This window comes from Megalops cyprinoides, chromosome 10 (genome assembly GCF_013368585.1).
Source record: "Megalops cyprinoides isolate fMegCyp1 chromosome 10, fMegCyp1.pri, whole genome shotgun sequence".
NCBI lineage: Eukaryota > Metazoa > Chordata > Actinopteri > Elopiformes > Megalopidae > Megalops > Megalops cyprinoides.
In genome coordinates this window covers 30,841,978-30,869,220 of record NC_050592.1, presented here as the reverse complement: position 1 = coordinate 30,869,220, position 27,243 = coordinate 30,841,978, and the positions used below count along the sequence as shown (strand labels likewise).

Here is a 27,243-nt window from a genome sequence, read left to right as displayed (position 1 = left end):
TAAATCAGCCCAAAGTACCATAACATATTAAGGAACAGAATACTAAATATAATCAATACATTGATTATAATCAATAAAATATAAATGCCTTTGCCTAACATCTTGACACAATAGCAATTATAAGTAGCAGTAATAATTTAAAAGAAACTTTTAAAATTTTAGTACCCTTTCCTGACAATTTGACTTTGCATTTATATGCTGCTATGGTCAACCAGCATTGTGCTCCAGTGTTTCAACAGCTAGACGCCATAGACTGTGCTTATCCATATGAGATGGATAGGATGGGGGAGGATTCCTACCCCTTTTTCTGATGGTCCCTCCGCTAAGGACTCGCTCGGAAGGGAGGGAAGAGTGACGTCAAGGAAAGCCCTTTTTGCATTGAGCCCTTCTTTATATAAACCAAGCGAGCCGAAAGCGCATTAGACACAAGTAGCGATTTAGTTGGGATTATTAGCGCAAAAAGCAAGAGTTCAGAAGCGCAGACCTGCACGGACCTCGCTCTTTTTCTGGGAGCAAACGGCACTGAGGCTTTCTTTAGGGCTCCGAAATGTAAGGGCGCATGTTTTATGATGAAAACCACTCCTCTCGGAATATCACGATTTATATATTTTCGTCTTCTGTTACCGTCATTTTGTCGGAAATTTAAATTGGCTGTTTTTCTTGGGAGATTCACATACTGTCAGTTAAAGTATGGACTTTGAGAGCAGTTGGTAAAGCTTGTTGTCAGGTGTTGATAGAGGATGTTTACAAGTTTTGTTCACCGTTAACGAGAGGAAAACTTACTTGAACACATTATTTATATAGACAACTTTTAATGATGTAGGACCAGAGAGACGAGCTTGTCATTTTTGTAAAACGCTGTTTAAAAATCATGTCATGTCAATCACTTGTATTGTAAATACATGTCTGAATTTTGCACCGTTCTTCTGTTGTCACTGTTGATAATGTTGAGTCTCGGTCTTTCAGCTGAGAGATGACCCTGCTCGTCACTATGCGACGCCACAGCTTGCGGTTGCAGCACCAGCTGCACCGCTGGAGCATTTGCGCGGATGCGAGTCACCTGCTCACCGACGAGCCGTCATCCAGCATCGCCCGCTCCAAGTCCTGCAACAACTCCGCCGGCGACTCGTGTAGGGGGAGCTGGTCGTCGGACTCATCGGACTCCGTCATCTCCTCCGACTCCAGCAGTAACGTCTACAACGTGGTGCTGATCGGAGAAAACGGCGTCGGCAAGTCGGCGCTCGCTAGCATTTTCGCGGGTGCCGCGGACAGCATGGGCAGCGACAGCGAGCTGTATGGAGGTGGTTATCGTCGTACATCAATCGTTGCTGCTCGTTTTGTAGCTTTGCGAATTGGTGTGCCTTGTACGGGTCAGGTGATGACTGTATAAGTGGCAATGAAGAACTCCCCAGCGAAATCGCTTTTTTTTTTTCTCTTTTTGAAGGTGAGGTGTGTGAACAAACTATGACAGTTGATGGGGAGAGCGCTGCCATCACGCTGCTGGACACCTGGGATCCTCAGGTGAGCTATACGAATACTTTGGGTCAGAAAATTAAACTGCATGTAAAATGTCAAAAATCGCATGTGCTGTAAACCTCGTTCCTGAAATGTTTTAGTTATCGAGTTAGGATTTAGTTACTATTTGACTACATACGAATATACGAGTGCACGCCTTGAAACGGCTTTTGTAAGCGGCAATGGTCATTACTTGATATAAAAGAAACCCCGTGTCATCCTAAATTTAGATTGCGGAAACTGGAAAACCATTTTAAACAGTGCGTGTGTTGCATGTCACCCTCTCTCCTTACCAGGATGAGAGCAAGAGGAGCCAGGACCAGTGCATGCAGGCAGGCGACGCCTACCTGATCGTTTACTCCATAACAGACAGAGCGAGCTTCGAGAAGGCGTCCGAACTGCGCATCCAGCTGCGCAGAGCCAGGCAGTCCGAGGACATCCCTATTATTTTAGTGGGCAACAAGTGTGACCTCGTGAGATGCAGAGAGGTTTCTGTCAACGGTGAGCTTTATAATAGAATTTTTATTACTTTACATTGATAGAAGCTATGTATTGTTCGTCAAGATAGCAGCGGGTTTCAGATAAATGCATATTACATAAACCTGTGTGTATTTGTAACTGTTAGCGGCCACATTTATAATCATGCCTTTAACTGATAATTTACGTCTGCTGAGTATAGAGAATGTTCCAATACAACAGCGTAATGTGTGGTATCTTTTAAAAATGTGTTAAATTTGCATTACACATCAGCCTGCTCAGTGACACATGTCACCGTTCGGCTTAAATGGAAGTCATTCCACTGACAAAAGATAGGCTATATAATTGCTAACTGGTAGACTAACATCTTTGTCTTCGGTAACTATGTCTCGGGTCTCACTGGAGCTTGAATGATCAATATTTCACTGTTTTTTTTTTTTGCCTTGCAGAAGGGCGAGCGTGCGCAGTAGTCTTTGACTGCAAGTTCATCGAGACGTCGGCTGCGATGCCGCACAACGTTTGGAATATGTTCGAAGGCATCGTGCGGCAGCTGCGGCTCCGGCGGGACAGCAAGGAGGCTAACGCGCGGCGCAAGGGCCTGAACAAGAGAAGGATGAGCCTACCCAAAAAAGCCAAGCGATTTTTGGACAAGATCGTGGCCAAGAACAACAAGAACGTGGCATATCGCCTGAAGTCGAAGTCCTGCCACGACCTTTCCGTGCTATAGACAAACCCTGGACTGTCCCGTTCAAAGACCTCGTCAGTCCTAATCAATCTATATTAGATTGCATTGTAATGTAAGGTCGCGGAAGTTGAAGTCTTCTTTGTCCTTTCTGTCTGGGACAGGATGAAGAAACACTCATAGGCTTCACGACTTTCTGACCGTCAGATATAACCCATTAAAAGACAATAAATTCAGAATAGTTTGCTTCTGAGTGTTAGCCAGAACAAAAATTGTTGAAAAGAATGATTTAGACAATTTTTTAAAATGTTCACAGGGTAGTCTATTTTCAGTGACAAGGAGTCACACGTGTCTCAAATAACCTGTTTGCATTGTTATATTGTTTAAGGTAGAGGACTATAGTTTCTGCTTAATCCTGCTTCATGAGCTCACAGTTTAAGTAAATCTTCCCAAGTGCTTTCACATGGTAACCATGGCAACCTTAAATAACCAAATAAGGTGATCTTTTATTTATGTGTGTTTTTATATGTTGCTTAATCAGAGAGCTTCAGTATTCTTGAGAGCTGCTTGTCTCCTTTCAAAAGTTAAAATTAGGAGCATTTTTTCATCATGTGGTGTCCAATCAAATCTAAATCTTTGTAAATTACAAAATAAAATTGATATTTTTGTACAATTATATTGTCTGTTGGTTTCAAGTGAAGCCTCATCACTACATTCTGTAATTCTTTGCTTTGAGCAGAGCTTGTGAAAGTACCAAATTTTTCAGAAATCATAATCACATTTCATTATGTGATATCTCAATCTGCTCTGCATTTAGGTTCAATTTAGCATTTGAACAATATATGCAGACTGGGGCACGGTTACATTTCAACTCTATTTTATTGTGATTTTATAGAGTGTTAAGTCAAGCCGTCATCGCGAGTGAGAAGAATTGTTGAAGGATTTTCAATTACCATTTGTTGTCTTAGACATGGGCCATTTATTGCTGAAAGCACATCCAGATAGACTCCATGAATTTGACTGGATGTAGTCCCACAGACAGCCAGACTTGTTGGAGGGCACTGTATCGAAAACTCACCAAAAAAGATGAAGATAATCTGAGTAGAAAGGCTGGTAGGATTAAAGCATCACGTATTAATAGTCTTCAACCTGGCATAAATGTCCCGCTCCTGTGCTGAGGGGAATGGGGGATTGTGAGCTTCGTTTTAAGAGTGAAACAATTCAGCCGGTGTCCTGATACCCCTAAAGATACCAGGGAGTTCGTGTCCTCTGGCTGTGTTTTTAAACATGAAGCCCTTGTATTTTCAGTCGCGAACACGATGTCCCAGATGTTCCTTTTGGACTGGGGCCCAGAGGGTAAGATGAGAGAGAATGAGTTGTTTTCAAGAATGTCTGGAAAGTACAGGTTTTCTCAGAGCTTTTCTCCTTCATAAAAAAAAACCCACAGCATGAAAGGGTTTTCCACATTGTTCAGGCATTGTCTGAGCCTTATTAGCTGGTAGGACTTATTCCGATGCCTGTAAAGTGATGCAGCTGGATGCAGAAATCAGGACAAGATGCCAGTCTCACGAGAGGCCACAATCCATTCCGGCTCTGAACCTGGTCAACAGGGAGACGGTGGCGACCCATTCCTAATGTCTTTGGTATGACCTTACATGGCAGGTGCTGCAACCACAAGGCCACTGACTCAGGTGCCAATGTATTATCAAGAGTTAAAGCTGTAAATATTAGTAAAAATTGCGTTGGCCTCTGTCAACACTTATAAGAGTTAGCTCAAATTCCACACCTAGTGGGTTGTTATCTAGATCCCATACTGATAGCAGGAGAGGCTAGGAGAAGTATTGCATTGTTTTAATAGATTCAACAAGAGGACCAAAAAACATGCGGTAACTTTATTGCGGCTGTGGACCTTCAAAATTAATTGCAGGTGGCAATTAATTGCAACTGGGTAAGGAAAACCATCCAAACAGCTCTTATTAAGCATTATGGGTACCAGTGAGAGTCCAAGTTCTATGGCTGAATTGCACTGCCTCCAAAATGCATGTACATATAAGTAATTATCAGCTCAAGGCCCAATGACTGAGGTTTTGATAATCAATCCATTGTGAACACTTACAGGGTGCGAAGGCAAAGGTTTTTCTGTTCCCCTGAGGCCTGTGAATGAACATGATTCCAATATATGAGTGCTTTTCTTACTCTCAAACAGGGTTTTTAGTATACGACAGTGAATTTTTGGATTACATTAATTTACTCTTTGTAGATTTGTTTGTCTCTTTGTCTTTCCATTGCCCTTTGGCACTTTTTAGTTAAGACTGCTGGATGAACCAGTCTGATTCATTTGGCACTCATACACCACAGTAAAAAGCATTAAACTCCCATTGTTTGTACCTTGACTTTGGGAGTTTCGGGCATGGAAGCCTACCCATAAGAAATGCTAGTCTGAGCAGCAAGGAGTAGTGGTAAAACCGCATATGGAAAAAAAAGTGTTCAAAGTCTAAGGTTTGCAGCGTTCGGATTGCACAAGCTCTTCCGGTCCTCTGCGCACCTTCTCTGTGCAGCCAACCTCCAAGTGCCTCCTCTGACCTTCAGCCTCTGCTGCTCCGCGACAGAGCCGTCCTAGTAAGGTGACCTTGGGCTCCCCTTCAGTTCGGCACATGGAGGGCCGGGGATCGTCGGTCCTCTGGACCTACCCAGTGCGGTCCTAATGTTGTCGCATTGAACAGGTGCTGCAGTCTAAGATCACGTTTATGTCTGGTTACTGTGAATGGTTAAACATTCGTCTAGTGAGTGGTTACCCATTTGTCCAGCTCCTTCTGTAGATGGGAACAGCTCAAAGTTAGGCTATAGATTTTTTCAATGAACACAGAAGGGAAGGCTATAGACAGGAGCCCCGTATGTTAAGAGTTTCATTTTGAACCCCTACAACATGGAGGAAATGCACTTCCACCAATGGAGACAGTCATAAGCCTTGCTCATTGATTGAAACTCCAGAAGGCACTCCCTTCTGGGCCGGTCCTCTGCCTGTAATGTATATCATTAGCAAATCATTAGACCCAATAAAATGCTGGTGGGTTAACGTTTGACTAGCAACCGACAAGTGTCACCTCGCATTGTTCCCCCAGGAGTCAAAGCAGTGACAAGGGAACTCTCTCTCTCTCTGAACAGGTACGTTCGGCTGTCTCTGGGCAGTAGGGCATTTATTTCTTCAACAGTACTGTCTTCCTTTCTTGTTTTAAATTGAGGTATTAATTAACGGCATCATTGCTTGTTTCCGAATGTTTGTTGATGGTGTGTGTGGGATTTGAAGAGGGAACTTTAGCTGTCTTGCCAAAACAACACTGAAAGGGTGTTGGTCTCCTGGAGAGTTTTTGCCAGACAGGTGGAGATGAGATTAAAGGTCTGCACAAAGGATTTCAAATTAGCCACACTAACCGGTAATGCCACCCTGCCAAAACCCAGACAAAGATATCTGTGGATTTAATTGACTTGTACCACTGAGGAATGTAGGAGAAAAAGAAAATTGCCATGTGAGTCATGACAGAGTAGAGGTCATTCATCCGCAGCCTGAGCCCTGCTGTTTTAAATGGGCCCCATTTTCAGCTGGCCCAGGTGACTCATGTTTAACGGTGTTCGAGCTTTCAGGTGGCAAAGGTAGCAAAAATTCACCCTTGATGTTCTGGAAGGTTGTTTGCACCAGTTGAGGAGAGAGTGTCTGATTTCATCTACGCTCAGAATTATGACGATTTGCTTTCATTTTTGTTGTCAAGGGTAGAAACAAACTCTGTCACATAGAATTGATCATTTTGAATGTGATCTGTAGAAACTAAAAAGTAATAAGTACAAAAAAATATTTTTCAATCTCTTTGACCTAAAATTTTACTAAATGCTCATACCTACAGTTAGTCAGTGGTTTTACTGTATTGCTTAACTGTGAAAACCTAAGGTACCCACTGCTATGTGCAATAAGGTTACTCTGGCCCTCTCAATGTCACCTTGTGGCTTCTACCTGCACAATCTTATCAATGTCCCCTGCTCCTCTGACAAGATCATTGAAGAATCACCGAAACCAATAAGATAGACAGGTGCTGGAGCACTGGACAAACATAGGCATTTAAATATTGACTCGCCTCCACACACACTTAGCTACATTACAGCAGACATCCTGCAGCTGACTTGGGCTGTGCCTTTGAGCTGACCGTGAGAATCGACTGAGACAAGGTAAACTAATGGGTTTCATTTTTGGTATTGCTTAGTGCATAAAAGATTTAGAGTGGTCTTATGGAAATGGGTGTAGAAATGACTAGTAGATTGTCCCCTAGTTTGGAATTAGGAATTGGAATGGAATTGGAATTGGTAAAAGCTTTTGGTTTTGTGAGTTCAGAGTTTTAATAACGGAACACATGTATTGGGCTGTATTGGGGAGTTGATAACTAGTTTCTCTTGCCATTTCTCATTTAACATGTAGCAAATCATTCAGCGTTTTGAAATTAATATTCCTAATATTGCCATAAATATTGCTATAAATGTATGCTATAAATTAGCTTTTGAAAATGAACCTCAGGGGAAGAGTTTAGTGTGTCGAGCCATGCACGCTTGGACTTGCACTGTCTAATCAATAAGCCTTGAAGGCTATGCTGACAAGCCAAAAACTTTCCCTGGTTTTTATTTTTCTAGCACAGCCGTCTTAAGAGCTTTTACAAGGGATAGGTGATTATTGAAGGGTGTGACAACCACTATGAGATAAGACCTGATACTCGGTATGTTACTATGTATGATTGTTTACTTTCATTCTCTACATTTAACTATTAGTGTCATGTCATTGTGTGCAGAGGTAATACAGAATTCAAAATCACACTCATCACAGCGCATCAACATACAGGGGAAAAAAGGCATCTTTCAAGTTTGATCTCTGTAACAGAGTGAGTGCAGTACAGCAGATTATTATAATGTCATCTACTGTACCTACTGTAGTCTGAACAGAAAATTCAGCATGAAACTGAATGAGAAAACATTTTCTGTCATAACCTGTATGAAACAGGAGACCTTCAGCTTTTGTGATTTGAGAGGGCTGTCATGTTCTTGCTTCTTTATTTTTGGCGACTTCAGTTTGTTGGTTTGATAAGCCTCTGGGCCAAAATGTGTGCGCTTTTGATTTGCAACCTTCGCACTTCCAACGCTGGTCACTTCTAAATCCAAGGTCACCCCACTGGCAATCCCGAGTGCGACCTTTCCAGAGACGGTGTGTCATTGGTGTCACACTGTGACATAGGGAAAAAACTGTCTTTCAAAGCACAGAGAAGGATGCACTGATTTAGAATCAAATGTTTGACGCTGGCATTTATAGGAGGAGCACACCGGGGCACCTGCGTGCTGCTCTGTGTTGGATGGAGAGTGTTGTCCATTTAAGGAAATCAGGGCTATTCTCTGAAAAATGATCAGTATGTTGCTGAACACTTACCATTCAACAAATATATCTAAAATGTGGCTGAAAATAATTTCATTTCTGAGAAAGCCCAATACATGTGGCAGCAGTGTGGCATAGTGATAAGGAGCAGGGCTTGTAACATAAAGGCTGCTGGTTCAGCTCCCTGCTGGGGCACTGCTGTCGTACCTTTGAGCAAGGTCCTTAGCCCACAATTGCTTCCATAAATACCCAGTTGTATGAATGTAAGTGTAAAACTGTAAGTTGCTCTGGATAAGAACATCTGCTAAATGGCAGTAATATAATGTAAAATGTCTGAAAGGGGACCACATGGGCAGTGTTTAACTTGTGGCACTAAACACAGGTGTACCACCCCTGAAAGGCGTATTCACAAATGCCTGCTACATCCCACCAAACTCTCACAAAAAGAGAAACTCCCTGAACCAATATGTACAATTACCCTTACCCATTATTTACTATCATTTTTAGCTTTAATTCTACGCAGTGTGGCTAGCTCCAGCATGTGAAAGATTCACACCCAGTACTGGCACTGGTTTCCTTGTTCCAAAGTCTTTGCCTTGATACGAGGGAGATAGCCCGTGAATAAGTAACAGGCTGTCAGGATCCTACACGGCAGGTGAATCTGCTGATTCTGTCGCACCGTGAGAAAAGAAATCGCTCTTATCAGAGTTTTTTTTCCACGGCCTTCCTTTGTGTCTGGCCCCCGCCGCTCCACGCACTTTCAGTTGTGCAACACGGGCGTGTTACTGAATAGCAGAGCCGCGCTGTGAACGCGTCTCAGAGGGGACATTGGCGCATCATACGTTGCAGCTGGATCAGTGTCACACCGCCCTCTGCAAAGATTACACTTCTCTGTCATGTCTTTTGCCTCACAGGACTCCCTCACCGGTGATCCAAGATGATTCTCACGCCGTGTTTCATGTTCCTGACTGTTCTCATTACTGCAGTAAGTAAGCTTTGATTGATGATTTCTGTGCTTGTGCATCTCAAGAAGGACAAAGCAACTTGTGGAGCATACTAAAACAGGAGGCTATAGTTTCAGTGAATTAAATGAGATAAGGAGGTGGGGATCAGGAAACAATGTGCAGTTTGATTGGCTACTCTAGCAGAGTGTTACAGTTCTATTTAATGAGTGAAAGGCAGATACTTCTATGATTAGCCCATAACCCCTGTTCTTGGAACTCGAATCCAACACTGAACAGGCATTTTCCACCTTTTGCCTTTGCTGTGACTTTAAAATTAAAGGAGCAACAAATCAATGAGTAACTTCACCCAAAGACGCTCAGGGCTTCCTGTTGGAGGACCTTTAATGGGAAGGAAAAGTCCACTTTCTTTTCCATTAATCTTTATCTACAGTACATTTCCTTTCCCACTCTGAACGTTGCAGGGATGAATCAGCCCACAGAAATAGACTGGAAGAAATAGTAGTATTATTATTAAATAATAATATATTATTTCAGAGTAAACTGAGCAGCCCACTTCTCTGTTTGGAGGGCAGGATGTGCCACTTCACATGTTTGTGCTACAGAATCCCATAGGGTGTACTTTCAGTGCTAAAAATGGCAGAAATGATTTCACAATAATACTTTTAGCTATTCCCTGCCTATCCTATGAGTGCACTTCTGAATGTCCCGTGAATAGCCTTGGTGTGTTTGATAGTAAGGTACTGTAAGTGAGTCAATAACAAAAACAATAAAACAAACAAAAAAAAAACAACCATGCTGTCATCAAAGTAGTCAGTGTCTCATGAATATAATAATGATGGAAGTTTATATATACATCAATCCGTGATGAAAATTTCAAAATAAAAAAATCACACATGGAGCCATATACCAGGGGTTCGGACCCTTCGGCTTTGTGGTGATATCACTTCCTGCAGCATTTGGAGATCCAGGTTTGATTGTCATCAGGGCTGCTTCTGTTCCATCTTCCCCCTGTGTGCTACTATAAAATCCGTCCATGAAATTATGTGAACGAGCACAAAAAAATATAACATTTGCAACTGAAGGATTTACCCTAAAAAATACCCCCTGGATTCAAACAATATTTGTCCTAAATTTAGGTTACTTTACTTTAAAGTTACTTTATTACTCTCAACCTTTGTGTATGCACTTTTGTAAGTTTCTCTAAATATGAGTATCGGCTAAATGACTAAATGTAAATATAAATTTTTAAATATTAATATTATATTTTTTAATTATTTCTCTTTATATTATTTTTCAGTTTGGCGCTTTCAGAAATTGGTAAAGTGAATTAAAAAAACAACAGTGTTTGAAGTGAAAAAGGTCATGTTCTGCCAAAGGAGAGTCCATTCAATCTGATACAGTGAGAGCCTGAAGTTAAATGCAAACATGTCCATGCTCTGACCTCTTTACCTCTAAATCCTGTGCTCTGACAGGCTGCAGGAGAGGGATGGGAGGACCGGATAGGAGTCCTGGAGGAGAAGGTCCTGGACGTGCCAGAGGGGACTGAGGTTCCCTATCCAATTCATCAGGTAGGCATTTGTCTGCATAACCATCATCGAGAAGGGGCTTCTGATGCCTTGAATGGAATGAGTATAGTATTGCCTTGAGAGTTTTTGCAATTTAGCTATATTGACACTGTAGGCGTTCTCAGAAAAACAGTAGCAACATTACAATATTACACTTTGGGGCTGCAGTGTGGCATAGCGTTTAAGGCGATGGGTGTGTGGCATGTTCAGTTTCCTGGAAAACATGTAACGCAATGGGTTCAAATTTGTTTATTTGGATTAATAATAATGTTTTCTCTCGGGCGCTCTGATCATTCAACAGTGTCCTGATCCTCAGTACATTACATATTGTTTTTACCTTCCATGCAGAGAACAGGTTTGAGTGTAATCTTAAAAGGCACCTAAGGTCTACATAAAGCATTATTCTACTGTAAAATTCTCATCTAACATTTAACATGTGCCCTGGAGAAAGTCAATAAGTTTTAGAATATAACCCAAGCGACAGACATGCAGTTGGACATCCAAATAGCACACTAAATAACGCTTTTCTTGTTGGATACTTATGAATGCTTGGTATGTCCAACCAAACACTATCCCTGGGTTTTCGTTTCTATTAGGATAACCAGTGCCTTTTTAAGAGATAGCAGTAATGATCCTTCAATGTGGTTTGTGGGTTCCTGACTGAAATAGCAGGGAGTGGGTGTGGTTTCTAGAGTTTCCCACTGTCCTCCATGTCGCCACTTGTGTTTCTGGCTGCAGTTCAAATCGGCCAACCCGGAGGTGATGGCGTACAAGCTGTCTGGCCAAACCAATGGGAATATCGCCATTTCCAGCGATGGCTGGCTGTACCTGCTGGAGCCCCTGGACTGGTCCTTCGAATCCAGTTACAGTTTAGAGGTACTGTAGTTAATTGCCCCAATCCCTGTGATGTTATTTGTTAATACAAAAAAAATAAATTGATGTTTCTTAGGCTTTTACATTAATATCACCTCTTCCTTGCATCTGTATTGATTTTTGTATTGTTAAGCATTTATTACCTGGAATGTATCAGCGAGGTCTGTGGTTAATTATTATGATACATGACTTTCGGTTTCTGTCATTCCATGGATAGTGAAACGCTCTTAAAGAAATGGCAGCAGGGGAGGTACACTCAATAAAATGAAAAATCAGAGATATTATGGAACAATATCTTAATAGAGATTGCAGAGATTAATATTCACATTCACAATTCTTATTGCCATAATACAATGCATATCATTGTGAACAGTGAACAATTTACTGCATGTACACTAATTGTTAATGGTTCTGCTGGGTTCTCTTGTCTGTATTTTTGATTCAAAGATTGAAGCCCTAGCTGATAACGAAACAGTGGACGGACCGGTCTCAGTGACTATAAATGTAAAAGACATCAATAACCATCCTCCAAACTTTGACCAGGCAGAGTACAATGGAGAGGTGATGGAGCGTACTCCAGCTGGTGGGTCAATAATGCCTTGCTAACCATCTCCAACCTGCATGACTGTAAAACTCATTGTTTTCATCTGTTTAGTTGTGTATCACCTTATCCCTATCATGCTATGTGTGTGTGTGCGTATATGTATACACATATGCACACATACACACACACACACATATACATATATGAGCTGGCTTAATACATGTTTCAGTAAATATCCAATTGTATGAATAGGATATGGGCAGCAGTGTGAGGTTTTGGTAAGAAACAGAGGCTTGTAACCCGAAAGGTTGCCAGTTCAAATTCTCAGTGTTCCACTGCTTTTGAGTCCTTGTGCAAAGTTTGTTGTTCATCTGTGTGTGTGTTTGTGTTATTTCAGGAGAGCCTTTTATGAGGGTTTCTGCTACTGACGAGGACAACCCCGAAACCCCCAACGCCAGGCTAAGCTACAGTATCGTGAGCCAAATCCCAGACCGACTCAAAAAGCCGCTTTTCCAGATCAACAGAGTAACTGGGGAAATCTCCACCACTCCAGAGGGTATGCACTGACTGTAATCTCACTTCTTTGCCCCCCTGATTAAAGCTCGATAAGCATGTCTAGTGCAGTTAAGAGTCTTGGGATTAACAGCAGTTGGGTGTTGGCGAGGTCACACAGGCCCACAGTCACACCGATAGCATTGGGTTACATGCTCATGTGGAGGTTAACCATTGCCTAAAAAGGATGCAATATGGAATAAATAATTTAAATTTTAAATTTAAAGTTGTTTGGAGGGAAGAGAGGCACAGACTCCATGCAGCTATACAGTTCATAATCAACATTAACCATTAAATAGTATAGAAAAAAATGGTAATGCATTCCATTATGTTTCCTTTATAAGAGCTACATAAATCATTCACAAGCACTGCACAATCACTTATGGGAACCGACTCAAGATTGTCACAGAATGTGCTATGTTACCATTCACCATACCACCAAGTGTCATGGCAATGACATTCTAATTCCATGCAATATCTCATGGTAAAGCCACTTATTATGTAGATCGTGACAATGCATGATGTATCAGTGTGTGCCAGTTGGTACACGTTTGTGAGTGATCATGTAATGCTGATGGTATGCTGTGCCAATGAATGCTGTATGCAGTGCTTATGCAGGGCAACTCATAGAAAGCCCTATAAAAATCTGCATTTTGCACATTACAGGAGAGGAGTTTCTGGCAGCCAGAGGGGGTGTCCTTTTCAGCAACAAAGAGGACCAGGCGAGCAACTTGGAGCATCTGAAGAGTAAATTTGATGAGTACTGTACTCAGCCCCAGGATGTCCCCTACGAGCTGAATCCTTTCTTCACCTGTGTCGAGAGATCAGGTCAGACCAATAGGTTGCACGAATGAAGTCGTGTGATGTCGTTTCATGTCAATTGTCATGAAGTCCAATAAACCCAATCAACATTTCTAATAAGCACAGTCTCGTGAAACAAAATGCTGTCATGACAGCATCCAGCTGGGATTTTAATCAAATTTCTAGCAGTACTGTTTTAAATGACAAAACACCGCCACAACAATATCCTGTATCTTATAAATTGATTTGTGTCACAAACTCCATTTCAATTCTGTGACATGCACCCATCCAGTACTGAACAACCTACTCATCACAGGACATTTTCAATGGATGATTTAATTTGTTTAATTTATACTCTGCACTAATTCATGCTTGTCATTGTTTGCATTATTAATGCAATGTGTATAGTTTAGAAATTCCCATTGAGGTTTTAGTTATGTTGAATATAGTTTATTTCAGTGCAAAACAGAAAACAGTTATGAATTATAAGACAATACCATGTCAGAGGCTGATGATTAAATTTCTGACCATTCACATTCTGAGACCATGGCAATGCCATTCTGATCTTCTAATCTTGTAATTTTGTGTTTTCATTATCTGAGTTTAGTCTTTTTTTCAGTTTAAGGCACTCTTTGCTTTTATCTTTTTGGAATTTAGCTCCTGAAATTGTAATTTTTGATATGCTCCATGAATGTGCTGTTGTATAGTGTATGCTAGCCTTAGTGGCCAAAGCATTACCGCATGCAATCAAGGCTGAACAGCTTGTAGGGCTAGCATTTAGCAGGAAGTTATTCCCCCCATTGCTGGCTTTTGTAATAAGTTACTTATCATGACAGCTTGTGGATAAAAACTGACCAAAGTTAGTTCAAGAGCAATGTATGAACCAGTGGCAGCCAGTGAGCTTACCTTTAAACTGATAAGAGTCCTGAGACTATTTTTTTCTATGGTAAACTCGTGTGCCAGTTTTAGCAAGGATCAGCAGCTGAATCATTTCTACTTAATTGTGTCTAATGTAGTAAAGTTGCCTTTGTGCATGTCACATCGATGACATCAAGAGACTGGAGACCAGATCTCAATTTAAAATAAAAGGTTTTTATTTTAGTTATGACTCAAAATATTTTGCATCCATTTACACTAACTGGCGATTCATAATGCTTTCATCGCATAGACAAAAGCACAATTTAAAAATAACACGGCAGCCACAATAAGAAGTTATTTCATGCTGAGCATAGAAGGGCAGATCATCAAAAACAGGTTTTCACCCTCTTTTCAACCACACAGAGGGCTGACAAAACCAGCAAGAGCATTTTGGGACCTGCAATGACCTGGGATAGCATCAAAGGTCTTATATGAAAAGGAGTGTGTTTAGTATGTTAGAAATGCTCTGGAAAGCCATTGTGCCATCAACATAGGGTTGGATCTGAGCTGCTTTGGTGGGTCAATTTCACAGTGCGACCCCCAGTAACTTAACGAAGGTCAGTCCAGGGAGGGTTGTCTGTACAGCTCGGAACACAGGCAGATTGGGTGCATTTTCACTCAGGCAGTCATTCATGACTAGGGAATCCTGTAGAATCCAAAACTCACAAGTAGGCCAGCGGGTGAGAAGAACAGCATGTGCCTGAAGCCGCCCGTGACCAAATCAAGGTGGGGGTGAAAACGTGCATGACGGATGGAGAGACTGAGTAAAATTACTCGCCCTGCATTGTAATTAAGAGCGGGGTGATTAGTCGCTCAAAGACTGGAATTCAATCAGAACTTTGACCATGCACTCGAGACACCCAGACTGCTGTGGTGCGGTCAGCCTGCACGGTCTGATGCCTTTATTAGATATTCACATTAATTCATTCACAACTACAGTAAGCTGTTCCATCCAATCAGCAAATAGTGACAGTGATTGATGAATAAATGTTCCATCATACATCACCTGAAATGTTTTTTTTTTACTTCTTTTAAATCTTGTATTGCATTTTGCAATGCAGATAAATAAATAAATAAACAATAAATAAACAATGATCTTAATTCTTCATTTTTTGTCAGGTGGAAAAATATTTTCACCCTGTGGCTCCCTACAAAAAAAAAAAAAATCATCATCTATAATCATCATCTTTGTTCATAATGAACTTGCATGCTGTTTCATAGTACACGCCCTTTCAATGATTTTTTTCGCCTTCCCTGTACTTCCAGAAACCATGAGGATGAACCCCTTGGATGACCCAGACTACATCCTGATCATTAGGGTTCAGGACCTGGAGGGGCAGTCCGAGAATGCCTTCAGCGGAAATGCCAAGGTCAACATTGTGGTGAAGCAAAACTTGTGGAAGTCCCCTGGTCCCATCACGATTCCTGAGAACCTGGAAGCTGAATACCCAATGCTTATCGCTAAGGTAGAGACATCACTCATCTGAAGGAGTGGTCTTGAGTGCAGACTGAGCCCTAGGGCCCAGGTTCCTGACCTCCCATGTCATCAGCCAATGGTGACCAGTATCCCGCAGTGATGGAACAAATTGCCTTCATTCTGCTAGCGCTAGGGGTGGGTAGGTCAGCCAGAGTTTCCTCATCTCACTGCATTTAGGAACCCTGTGATTCATCAGGTACCTGCAAGCTGTTCGTCAGTGGAATAGGGCCTATCCTCCAATTGGCACTCACTCCTCTGTGGTGCATTTTGTGACTGAAATTGTTGCGGTGAAGTGAGCCTACTGCACTGTTGGCAATTCCAAAACAGGGCTACATAAAGTAGAAAAAGCAGAAAAACCTGACCTACCTCCATATCTGCTGACTTCTTGATGTTACGTCCACCTCATACAGCTTTTAGGTTAGACAGGATATCTTTTGAATTGCAAGTGTAGCTGATGCATACTTGCATTGTATAATTGTGTCTATTAAAATTTTGTATCACACAGGTTCAGTCAAATGGCCCCGGAGCACATTACTTTCTCACCCAGAAGGAGAAGCTTCTCGACTTCCCTTTCACAATAAATGAAGAGGGTCAGATATTTGTCATGGAGCCTTTGGACAGAGAGAAGAAAGATATGGTAACAGCTTATGTTGTGTTTCTAATCTTTGTTTCTCGGCCATGCTCAGCAATACATCCATAATGTTTCCATAATGCAGCCTCCAAGTGGCTGAATCTATAACACTTTGGTCATAATTCCAGTTCCCTGACTCCAAAAGCACATTTCTGACCAGCTCATCACTATTATGTGATGCTATCTAATCTCCGAGATGTGCGGCTATGATTTGAAATGTGAATTTCCATTTTCTTCAGCATTTGAGTAACATACAGAAACATTACCCAGAGCCGAACGACAGTGTGGCCTGTCTTTCAGTATATTCTGGTGGTGTACGCTCAAGATGAGGAGGGCTTAGACCTGGACAAGCCCATGGAGATCCCGATCGTGGTGGAAGACGTCAACGACAATGCGCCAGCGTGCGAAGTGTCAGAGAGTGTGTTTGAGGTGCAAGAAAACGAACCACTGGGTATGAACCTTTCATTATTGCAGGCTTGATAGCTTTAACGGTTTCTACACCATGAGGTTACACTGTTAATTTTTTGAACTTATTACTTATTCAGTTTTATCGAAGGCTTACAAACCCACAAAGAAGACAAGACAAACGCACAAGCCCAGGAGGTTACAGACAGATGCAATGTAAATTAAGTGTTACTTAAGCTGGACATTCCTGCCAATGTTTCAAAGTTCAACAACTTGTGTCCCCTGTGGTGTTGTTAATTAATGATTCCCACACTTCTGACAGCAATGCTTCTGTGACAATCACTATTTCTGAACCCTCCCGATTAAATGATAAGACAAATGACAAATATTTGTCTCCAGGGAACCAGGTTGGAGTGCTGCAAGTTTACGACCTTGACCAAGAAGGTACAGCCAACTCTTTGCTCAGCTACCAGCTTATATCCCAGGAACCGCCAACACCTTCTGGCACGTTCACCATCGAGGGAATCAGTGGGAAGATCCAGCTTGCCACCGCGCATATAAAGAGGAAGGACAATCCTGAGTATCAGCTCATGGTCAAGGTTTCTGACCAAAATGGGGCAGGTACTTCATTCCAGCACTAACTTATGGTCACTGTGTTGCAAAATAAATATCAATGTTCTGTGAATGGAGCTGCTCCTGAAGAGGAACAGTCAGGGCTGTATTTTTGTTCTTCCTAAACTGCATATTCCTCAAAACTGGGTAACTACAGATAGTCTGAACAAGAGCTTCCCCAAGCAAAGAAAGGCTTACAGTTGCTGCAGTTTCTGAAGGGTATTGACCTACTTTGTATTAAAAGCTGACTTAAAATTGATCATCTCCCTGCATGGATTTAGCCAGTTATTTTGGGGTGTTCTTGCAAGTCTATTAAGCATGGAGTTCTCACAATTCATGGTCAGTGTTCAGAGGACCTACGTGTGTGAGAACATTCTGCAACTTTTTATATTTACATTATTGATATGCATCATGCACATGCACATGCACTGTGTTGGATTTATCTTCAGAGCTAAACTTTGTATTAGTCTCCAGTTAATTCATTAACAAATTTCTTGAATTTTTAGGTTTGAGCACGGAGTGCAAGGTTATCATCAAGGTCATCGATATCAATAATGAGGTTCCTGTGTTTGAGAAAAGTGACGTAAGTACACTCTCTTAAAACAAACTCAAAATTGCTGGAGCTGTATTTCCAATGAGCACACTTACTCCACAGAGTTACTGTCACAATCTAGGGAAGTTTTATAACAGTTGTTCTTCGATGTAATTACCCTCCCTATCACCAGGGGGCTCTCCTTCTGAGTTCTGCTTGTGCTTTTTCAGTATGGAGTCCTGAGCGTCGCTGAGGACTCACCCCCAGGGACCACTCTGCTCTCTGTCTTGGCCACGGATGCTGATGATCCTGGGACTGGGAGCTCCAAGGTTGTGTACCATATTAAGGAAGGGGACCCTGAGGGGTTGTTTGCCATGGACGCCGAAGGACACGTCTACATTGCCAGGGTAACTAAACCTGGACTTCAACTGTACATTTACTTATCACTGAGCATATCAAAAGCAAAGCCTCACATTTACTCTGTAGAAAAAAAAACTTCACATTGTTGCACTGAGTCATCTTTGTTGATGTTGTACTCACCCGTGGCATGGACTTCTTTTCTTTTCTAAGCCCCTTGATTTTGAGACCAAAGCCAATTACCGTCTGCAAATTGACGCCACCAATCCTGAACCCCTTGTGCCAGGGGTGGAGTACGGCGCTGAATCAACCACATTTGTGACCATCAATGTCTCCAATGTGGACGAGCTCCCAGAGTTTGACACAGATATCTTTGAGGTGAATGCCCCGGAGAACATCACTGTCGGAGAGACCATTCTCAAAATGAATGCCAAGGATCCTGAAGATGCAGAAATCAGGTAAAGACAGTCCAACAGTCTTCAAGTCAAATGACAACTTTGCCAAAAATGTGCATTATGACTGCTCAGAATCCTGTAGGTTGAGATTGGTAGCCATTCATTGTCGCCATATTAAGAGAGCTGAACGTCTGAGGTAACAATTCCCAGCAGGGCTGCTTTCTAATGACCTCATTTCCCTGCAATATGTTGGTCAAACTGACATTTCCCCAGGTTAAATCAAAACAACAAATCAGATGTTAGTTTAAGACATTGGTGATGATACTTTGGCTCTGTTCAATCATGCAGATACCAACTGGAAGGTGATGACAAGAAATGGCTGCAGATCAATGCTGAAACTGGAGAAATAAAGACAGTAGCCAAGCTGGATCACGAGCAGGTGGCTGTGTACACTGTCAAAGTCATTGCTTTTGAGAAAGGTAAGCACCTCCCATCTCTTTTATTATGGCTTAGAGCTAAGGAAGACAATAGTCCTTACACTGACTGGGAAGGACAGTGATCTGAGACTATAGGTCTACGTTGTCTTTTGAAATCCACTATATGCTTATAAAGAGTGGTTCAGACAGATTTTAATCTTGTCACAAGTGGCGTTTTTCATCCAACGGGATCATTTGCACGGAATCCGTGAATGTGACCATCAGAGTGTCTTCCTCTTCTCTTTCTTCCCATAGCATCACCAGAGAAAAAGACGGAGAAGGACGTCACCATCCGGGTGCTGGACATCAACGACAATGTCCCCGCACTCAAGGAGAAGCAGGGCTTTGTGTGCGCAAAGAAGCTTACGCCCATCCTTCTGTCCGCCGTGGACAACGACAGCCCTCCATTTGGAGAACCATTCACGTTCACACTGGCCCAACCCAAGAAGTACCAGAACTGGGAAATTAAAGCTGTCAATGGTAGGTGGCAGGTCCTGCTCTCCAGCACTGCGGACCCAGGTCTCCTAAACATTCACCTGGTGCCATGAAGTATTTTATCTGAATAATTCCTGAATGTCTGGGATTTAAAAAAATATCTACCCTTTTCACACAACTTTTACTAGTTGTCAGTTATGTATACAAGATAATCATTTAATCCTCATGGGGAGTCCGGGCAAGGTGTGTGCAATCCACCGATACAAGTGCACACCTTCCGTGACAATTTTTCACACTGCAAGTCCCACAATGCACCAGGTGGCAAACACTGTTGGAGGGCAGGTGCATCCTCCCGGCACTGTCTGAATAACTCATAGGTGCCAAAGTGAGTCCCAGAATATTGAAAGTGGAGTATTGAGGGGACCCTGTTTGACCAACCCACCCCTGTCCCCAGTAGAGTGAAACCAGTCCGTTCCTCCGATGTGAGCTTGTAATCATTGTTGGCAAATGACACGGACAATTTCCAACAGGGGCTTTAAGACTCAGCCTGTGCTTGACACAAGCACTTTTACTGTCTGAGCCACTCATTCATAATAGCAATATGGCCCCCCCCTGTATGCCATCTGAACAAAGCCCCCCCCCCCATATTAAGGCAACTGTATTTAGCTGGCTCTCATTATTTTCGTTAACGTTAACACTCAGTATAATCACATGATAAAATGCCTGTTGTGAATAATAAATTGAAAGCACAATGGCCTTTTTGAGATTTCGAGGTCTGTGTTCCAGTCCATGCTAAAATATGTGCAGGCTTAGGCTATGTTATATCACTTTAAAAAATGGATTTCATATGAATGCTAAAAGCCTGATTCATCTCCAACTTTTGTTTTTCTGTATACTAAATATTTTTAAAAAGTGATAAGTTGTACGTTTCTTTGCATGCATTTCCTCAATGTCCCACCAAATAATATTGATTGGTCATCACAATGAGAAATAAATGGATAATGGCTTTCATATGAATGCTACATGATATTCAATTCCAACTTCTTTTGTTTTTTTCCGTATTTCAGATTTTAACACAGCAAAAAATTATGAACTTCTTTCTCACACTTTATCAATCAGGCACTTCTGCCAAACTGGTTCTGAAGAAAATGCCCGAGGAAGACAAAACCTACCGCCTCCCCATCAACATCAAAGACAATGCAGGCATGGGAGTGTCTCATACGTTTGAAGGTGCGTTTTAGCCAAACCACATCGAGAGTAGATACCTATCCTGACAACAGTATAGCTTCAATATACAGTGAGGTACTGTTCCCAGACCAATTCCCATACACAGTCTTTTGCTGTGTAGCCTTCAAACAGCATAATCTGGTAGCGGTTTTCACATCTCAGAGCACCACCATGTCTAAATTATATTTACTTCAGGGCTGGATTGATGATTGATGTGTATGTTGGAAAACTATGTAATCCAGAATAAGAAACATACTCAAACATCTCTTGATGATAAAAAAATAAAGACATACTGGATGTTTTAGGACATATTTGCAATTTTAAGGATTTATATCAGACCATATTTCACTCTGTTTACATCATCACAATGTATTCTTCAATGTATGCATAGAGGAAAGTAAATGTAATTGTCAGTGCATCTGCTTTTTAATTTACACTGTATGTGTCATACATATTAGGAATATGGTCCTTAAACTTTCAGTAACAGATCTTAACATGTTATTTCTTCATAAGATTAGTAGATTGTGAGGTCATCGGAGATGTGGCTGTTGTTGATTGGTTGGCATGTTGGATGGATGTTGCTTGAAAAAGGTGCAGACCCAGTACGGAGAGACTGTGTCATCGATGAATTATGGTCTGCTGTTTGCATATCCTTGTCTCTGTTGCACAAGCTCTCCATGGGTTCACCTGTCTGGTCTCTCCTTCTTCGCCAGTCCGAGCATGCAACTGCACAGAGCTGGGCTACTGCTACACTCAGCCTGAAGCCCACCCATGGAAGTACGGCATGTCATCCACAATTGCGATCCTGGGCGGGACCTTTGGGTTCATAGGTGAGGACAGTGTTTCAGGCGACAAGCGCACTCCTCGTCTACTTTGGCCTCCTTTCACTTTGGTCTTCAGTGCATTCAAAACAAAAAGGGTAGCCACAACAACCAAGACAAGTCTGCCTAGCTACTTACAAAATACTGTAAGTCTTAAAAAACGTGACTGATCGAATGAAAATTCCTCCTCTTCTTCTGTATTGTCACTACCTTCATTTTAATGTTATTGCTGTGTCACTGTACAGATTAGGAAAAAAGGGCTTTAACAGTCTGATAATAAAAAAGGTCAAAAACGTCCATGATTTATTATGGCATTTATAGATATGTAAGACAGTGCATGAGTATCTGAATAGCTGTAGTGTAGAATGTAGACTGTAGAATTGAAGTGAACGCATTAATAAGGATGGAAGAGAGCTGAGACTTTTTTTAACCTTTTTTGTTCTTATTTTGTTTTTCCGCAGCGGTGTTCCTGGCCATCGTCTTCCACAGGTCCAAAAAGCAGAATAAGAAGACAGATGGTGAAACGAACGCCATGCTATAAAGCCCAGTTTCCTCCTGGGTTTTTTCATATTTTAAAGTATCACAGCAACAGAATCTCTTCTCCTATTATTCTCATTTTGTGATGGTGATTTTTACATAGATTCAAGTTGATTTAAGTTTGGAGTCAATCTGTACATGTGTACCTTACTTAATGAACCACTGTGCCTTTGTACCTTTGCTTATGTTTCAGGGATGCCAGAAGTAACTTATTTGTCTCTGTTTTGTTTATCTTCATCATTCTCATTTGGGCCTTGATTCATAATAAGTGTGTGTCCCAAATTAACCTGCAAAAGCAAGCCATTTGACCAGAGGAACAAAAATGAGCGTGAGATCCTTGATCAGAGGTAGAGGAAAGTGACCAATCATATCAGTGGTGTTAGAATGGGATTAGCTGAGACTTGGTTAGGTGTTTTGTTTATATTTGTACATTAAATGATGTTAATAATATTGTATCTGTTCAAAAAGGGAAAAAAAATCATTCACAAGGTTCTATCAAACTTTTGTAGTTGTAGGCCTGGTCAGGAATTTACCAGTTTACAATGTGTTGTATGATATTTTTAGCAGTTTTAGTTCTTTATACATTACAATCATAGGCTCCAAGTGAATGAGTTGTGAGCATAGACTAAGACTTGCTGCCTAGTTTCAAGACTAGGCGTGTCATTTACTGACAGAGCAGCAGAACATAACTGGCTCCACTTGGCCAGAGTCACCCAGGTTTCCTTCCTTGTGCTGCTCAATCGCATCCACTAGCATCCTTGGGTGTCTATCAGCTGTGTGGAAAATGTCAGTGGGGACTGTATTTGGTGGTTCCCCTCCTGGAGTGGACTGTGGGGGACACAGTGTAAAAAGCATAGTTGTTGGCTGTCAGGGCGTTGGAGAATTTGTGTGTGTTGTGCTTCCAAGCCCCTGTGAGCTGTGGTGAGGTGAGCTAAGTGTGTGCATGACTGCCGATTCCAAAGTCGGGGAGTAAAAAAACTATTGTTTGTTGACAATTGTTCTTATTATCCAGGTGTCTTGCAGACCCACCACATAAAAGCAATTCATCATTCCAGTAAGAATTCATGGTTGTTTTCTTTTTCCAAATAAATGGGTGAAATCACCAAAAATAATGGCTAATTCACTTTACAACCTTGTTGCACCACCAGTAAACATCCTCTTCCAGCAGGCCGATCATCAGCTATCTTATGTGTTGGACTGTATCTCTTTGTTTCCTCTGCCTTTTGGATTTTGTTTGTCCTGTTTTTTCAACAAAATAAAACACCTGCCTTCTGTGACCTCTTTGCCTCAATCAGAAATTAAAGTTGTATTATCTAGCAGTGATGCTAAAGTGTCCCTGGCCCATAGCAAGAAATAATCTGGAACCAATGATGCAGTTTTTTCCTTACCAAACTTAATTTTATCACACTCATAATGATAAGACATTGGGGGGCTTTGGGGAGTTATTGTAGAAATGTACTGGAACCATGGAAGAAGAGTATGGCCTTCAAATAGTAAGTGACATTGTTTGATGTCACTTCCTGTTCCATGTAACCAAACAGAATTGAGAGCAAGAGCCCCAGCTCATGCTCATCTCTGGAACTTATACAGAGTAGTTCAGAGCAAGGTTATGCCAAGGAAACACATCTCACCAACACAATCAACAGGAGACTATCAAGGCTTGTGTGTAGCACTGCTATGTTCTCATGGTTCAAATCCTCAAACAGTTTGTCTAAACATAACATAAGGTGGGACATGAGCCAAATACAATGAGCTGCAAATATTATCTTGAAAGTAAAAGAAACAACTTTATTTCAGAGAAAAGCTCATCTGTGTACTTCAGCAACTTCCTTACAATAACTATTTCTGCATATGTGCCATGGCTCTCTCTACTGTGTTTGCAGTTATGCACATCAGTTTGCATTGAAAATACTGTTACTTGGCGATATTATCAGTATAGAATCTTTGGTGACACCACAGTCACACCAACTTTCTGCAGAGGGACTTAGCTAGAAATGGCAGCAATGTTCCTAGAGGTTGATGGGCTTGAGTGACTAAAACCACAGAAGTCAGAGTCAGTAAAGCTCCCCTTAATTTTACATTGTGGCACACCAGCTAGTTTGCAAGTCACCAGGCCAGCTACCTAACTTGCTTGCCAGTTAGTCAGCAACATGTGGCATGTGGCTGTCTCACCAGATTGTGCATCTGTGTAAGTAACTATTGCAAAAGAGTAAAGTGATGGTCATTCCATGATACCTGTGGTAAGCTATTGCACAAGCAAGCTACTGTATTAGCAAAACTGATGATTCTTTACAGTTTAGGTTTGTAGATTAACACAATTAAAGGGCTCTGAGGAACAGACAGCAAATCCAGCTAGAATCCTGATCTCCAAGCCTATGATCACTTACATTTAGCTAGTGCTGGCTGCATTCAACTCAGCCGTTCTGAAGAAGTTAAGAGAAATTAGGGTAAATTCACAGCATGTCATTAAATCACATTTCATCCCAAAGCATTTACAGGAGGTATCAAGACTATATATATATATATATATATATATATATATATATATATATATATATATATATATATATATATATATATATATATGCGTATTTTTTATCTTGCCCCTGTAACATCCATTTTTCTTCAAAAAATTACATTTCTCCAGAATTTCAATATAAGTGGATTAGAAATTACAACAGCAACCTGCATGTAAAATTAAAAAGATATTCAGATTTGATATCTTAGTCTTAAAGGCACAGTTTCATCACGTCTTGCTGTCACACTACATACTGATTCAGGAGGCATGCCCCACGCCGAGACTAACAGAATATTTATTACTTTCAGAATATTTATTACTAGTACTGTGTTTAACAGAAAAGTTTAACAGAAAAGGTTTTAGAGGTGAACTAGAATAGCAGGAGGAGTGTAAAGCTACTTGTTTGTATTGGCTTGGAGTTTTAGGGAGGACAGTTTGCGGCTACAGTACATAAAATCCCCCAACCTGAGAAACCTGAATTCTGAGGAAAGGAGCAGAAGGGGAGGCGGAGGGATATGGAAACCGTGACACACAAGGAAAAAAGATGTGAATGGTTCTGTTCTGTGTTAGCGTTGATTGGTAATAGGGAGTACTGGAGGTGTGGACCTACCTGCCGAACATTAATTACTAAACACAACCTGTGGAGCTGTTCATAATAACAGTGGATGTATTTTCTCAGTCAACAAACATCAAAATTTGATGCACACACATACCTGTGCTATACCTATGTGTGTACATCTGCTCAGACCAACTGAATGGAGTTTGGCTCCAGTTGAACCAATCAAGGGTACAACCCTGCCTGTCTGATGTCACTGATAACAGCCCACCACAGAGGCCTCTCATCCACTAAGTAGACAGTCACCAATAATGGCTTTCAATCCCTTTGATTGCTGATTTCTTTTACTGCATTAAGCTCCTTTCAATCTCTGCCTCATTTCATATAAATTATAAAATGGAATACTAATTTTGAGGGGATTAACGTCCATTCATTGTTCCTTCATTGAGAGGATTACTGTAAACAGGCCGCTAAAAACAGGGAGGCCTTGCTCGCTGGACAGGCAGATTGGAAAGGGCTTGAGGCCAGACGATCGCTCAACATAAACCGCGCTGCCCCCCTCTGGTCTGGGGGATTAGCCCACCCGCCATCAGATCATACTCTCCCCTCACGTTCCAGCTGTTTCAATATCGCTCACATTTTCTGGTTTGAAGAAGTCCACATCAGTTGCTGTTTGAATTTAGATGATGGGAGGCAAAAGGAGAGCGCTGTTTTTGCAGTGCCTTTGAAAGGAATTTACACCACATCACAAACTTTATTTGGCTTGCTTTGATGTCAAAATACCTTAAATGTCACACAGGTGTCCCTCCCAGTCCATACCCTGCTAAGAAACAGATGAGGCAGCCACAGAGACTGAAATACACATGAAGGTTTTGGAATGGAAAGGGGAAAGCAAAACTATTTTGTTTTGTTTCTGGGCATCCCCAACATTTCCTTGAAGAGATACGGGAAGAAAAACACGTAGCTGACAGTAAAACAAAACCATCACCGAGTGGCCTGACAAGCCGTGGTGTTTAGCTAAAGCTGTTGAGAAGACCCAGCACTCAGTGTGAGGGGTGAGCCACTGGTGTTAATCACCGAGTGTTTAGCTTCACCCCCGCAGATAAACTGACTTCACTTCACATGCTCGTGTGCCTGTATATAACAGCACAGTGATTTGTGGGAGTAATTAAAACGACGTGAGACACCACACGAGTGGTGAGCCTAAGTGGAGGATCACCAGCTCTCTTCATGGGGCTATCTTAGGTAAGCCATGGCAAGGCAAGCATGATGTATGGCTTGGCCATTCGACTCTGTAGATTCAAAAATATCATTTTCCATTACTAACAGTAAAGGCAAACACGATAGGTCAAGAACCGGAAATCCTGGGTGCCTGTTTCCCTGTTTTTGCTGTTCTGGAGGAAATTAATGACATCCAATTGAAGCTCCCCCTAGAAGCATTGCGTAAGATCAACCGGATCTTTCCTACTTTTATAAAAAAGAAGCAAAGCAAAACACTGGAATGGTAATTATCATGCAGGGGAAAAAAAACAACTGAAATGTCAACAATTATCCAACACACAGAGCATTTTGCTTTGTGAAGCTGGTGTGGCACTTTGCACAAGGGGTTGCACACAGATGATGTTTTAAGTGTTCACCTGGGAGGTAAAAAGGCAGAGCTGTGTGATCAAAGCCATTTCTGCTCAGTTCTGAATGGCACTGAAAAGTGGCAATTCTCTAAAACGGGTCTCTCACAGAGTCTTTTCAGAGTGTAATTTTACATCACACGGCTCTGGGAGGCTGTGCCATCCATGTGAATGTGACAGAACGACATTTTATGAGCCAAAAAAATAACAGCTGCATGACAAGGCAGCTGGCCATTCTTAAGCAGCAGGATTGTTTCCTGTGCAAAAAAGTCCGGTGCCACTGTAGTTAATTGCACAGCATCTTTCCTGAGGCACATTAAATGACACGTTTCTTGCCAGAGGC

The 27,243-nt window shown here is 41.6% G+C and overlaps 2 protein-coding genes across 2 annotated transcripts; both read left to right on the top strand.

The window, feature by feature from the left end:
• Window positions 1-438: 438 nt before the first annotated feature.
• On the top strand, window positions 439-3,280 carry gem (GTP binding protein overexpressed in skeletal muscle). Its single transcript, XM_036539248.1, has 5 exons — window positions 439-549; window positions 967-1,301; window positions 1,445-1,521; window positions 1,812-2,016; window positions 2,442-3,280. Exons 2-5 carry the CDS (start codon window positions 974-976, stop codon window positions 2,717-2,719), a joined length of 888 nt encoding a protein of 295 aa, XP_036395141.1. The 5' UTR covers window positions 439-549; window positions 967-973; the 3' UTR covers window positions 2,720-3,280.
• Window positions 3,281-5,328: 2,048 nt separating this feature from the next.
• Window positions 5,329-22,205, top strand: cdh17 (cadherin 17, LI cadherin (liver-intestine)). Its single transcript, XM_036539580.1, has 18 exons — window positions 5,329-5,367; window positions 10,516-10,611; window positions 11,347-11,484; window positions 11,929-12,064; window positions 12,423-12,581; window positions 13,244-13,405; window positions 15,563-15,762; window positions 16,279-16,410; window positions 16,705-16,855; window positions 17,209-17,430; window positions 17,928-18,004; window positions 18,184-18,360; window positions 18,524-18,768; window positions 19,054-19,184; window positions 19,437-19,661; window positions 20,736-20,846; window positions 21,557-21,673; window positions 22,126-22,205. Exons 1-18 carry the CDS (start codon window positions 5,329-5,331, stop codon window positions 22,203-22,205), a joined length of 2,598 nt encoding a protein of 865 aa, XP_036395473.1.
• Window positions 22,206-27,243: the final 5,038 nt, after the last annotated feature.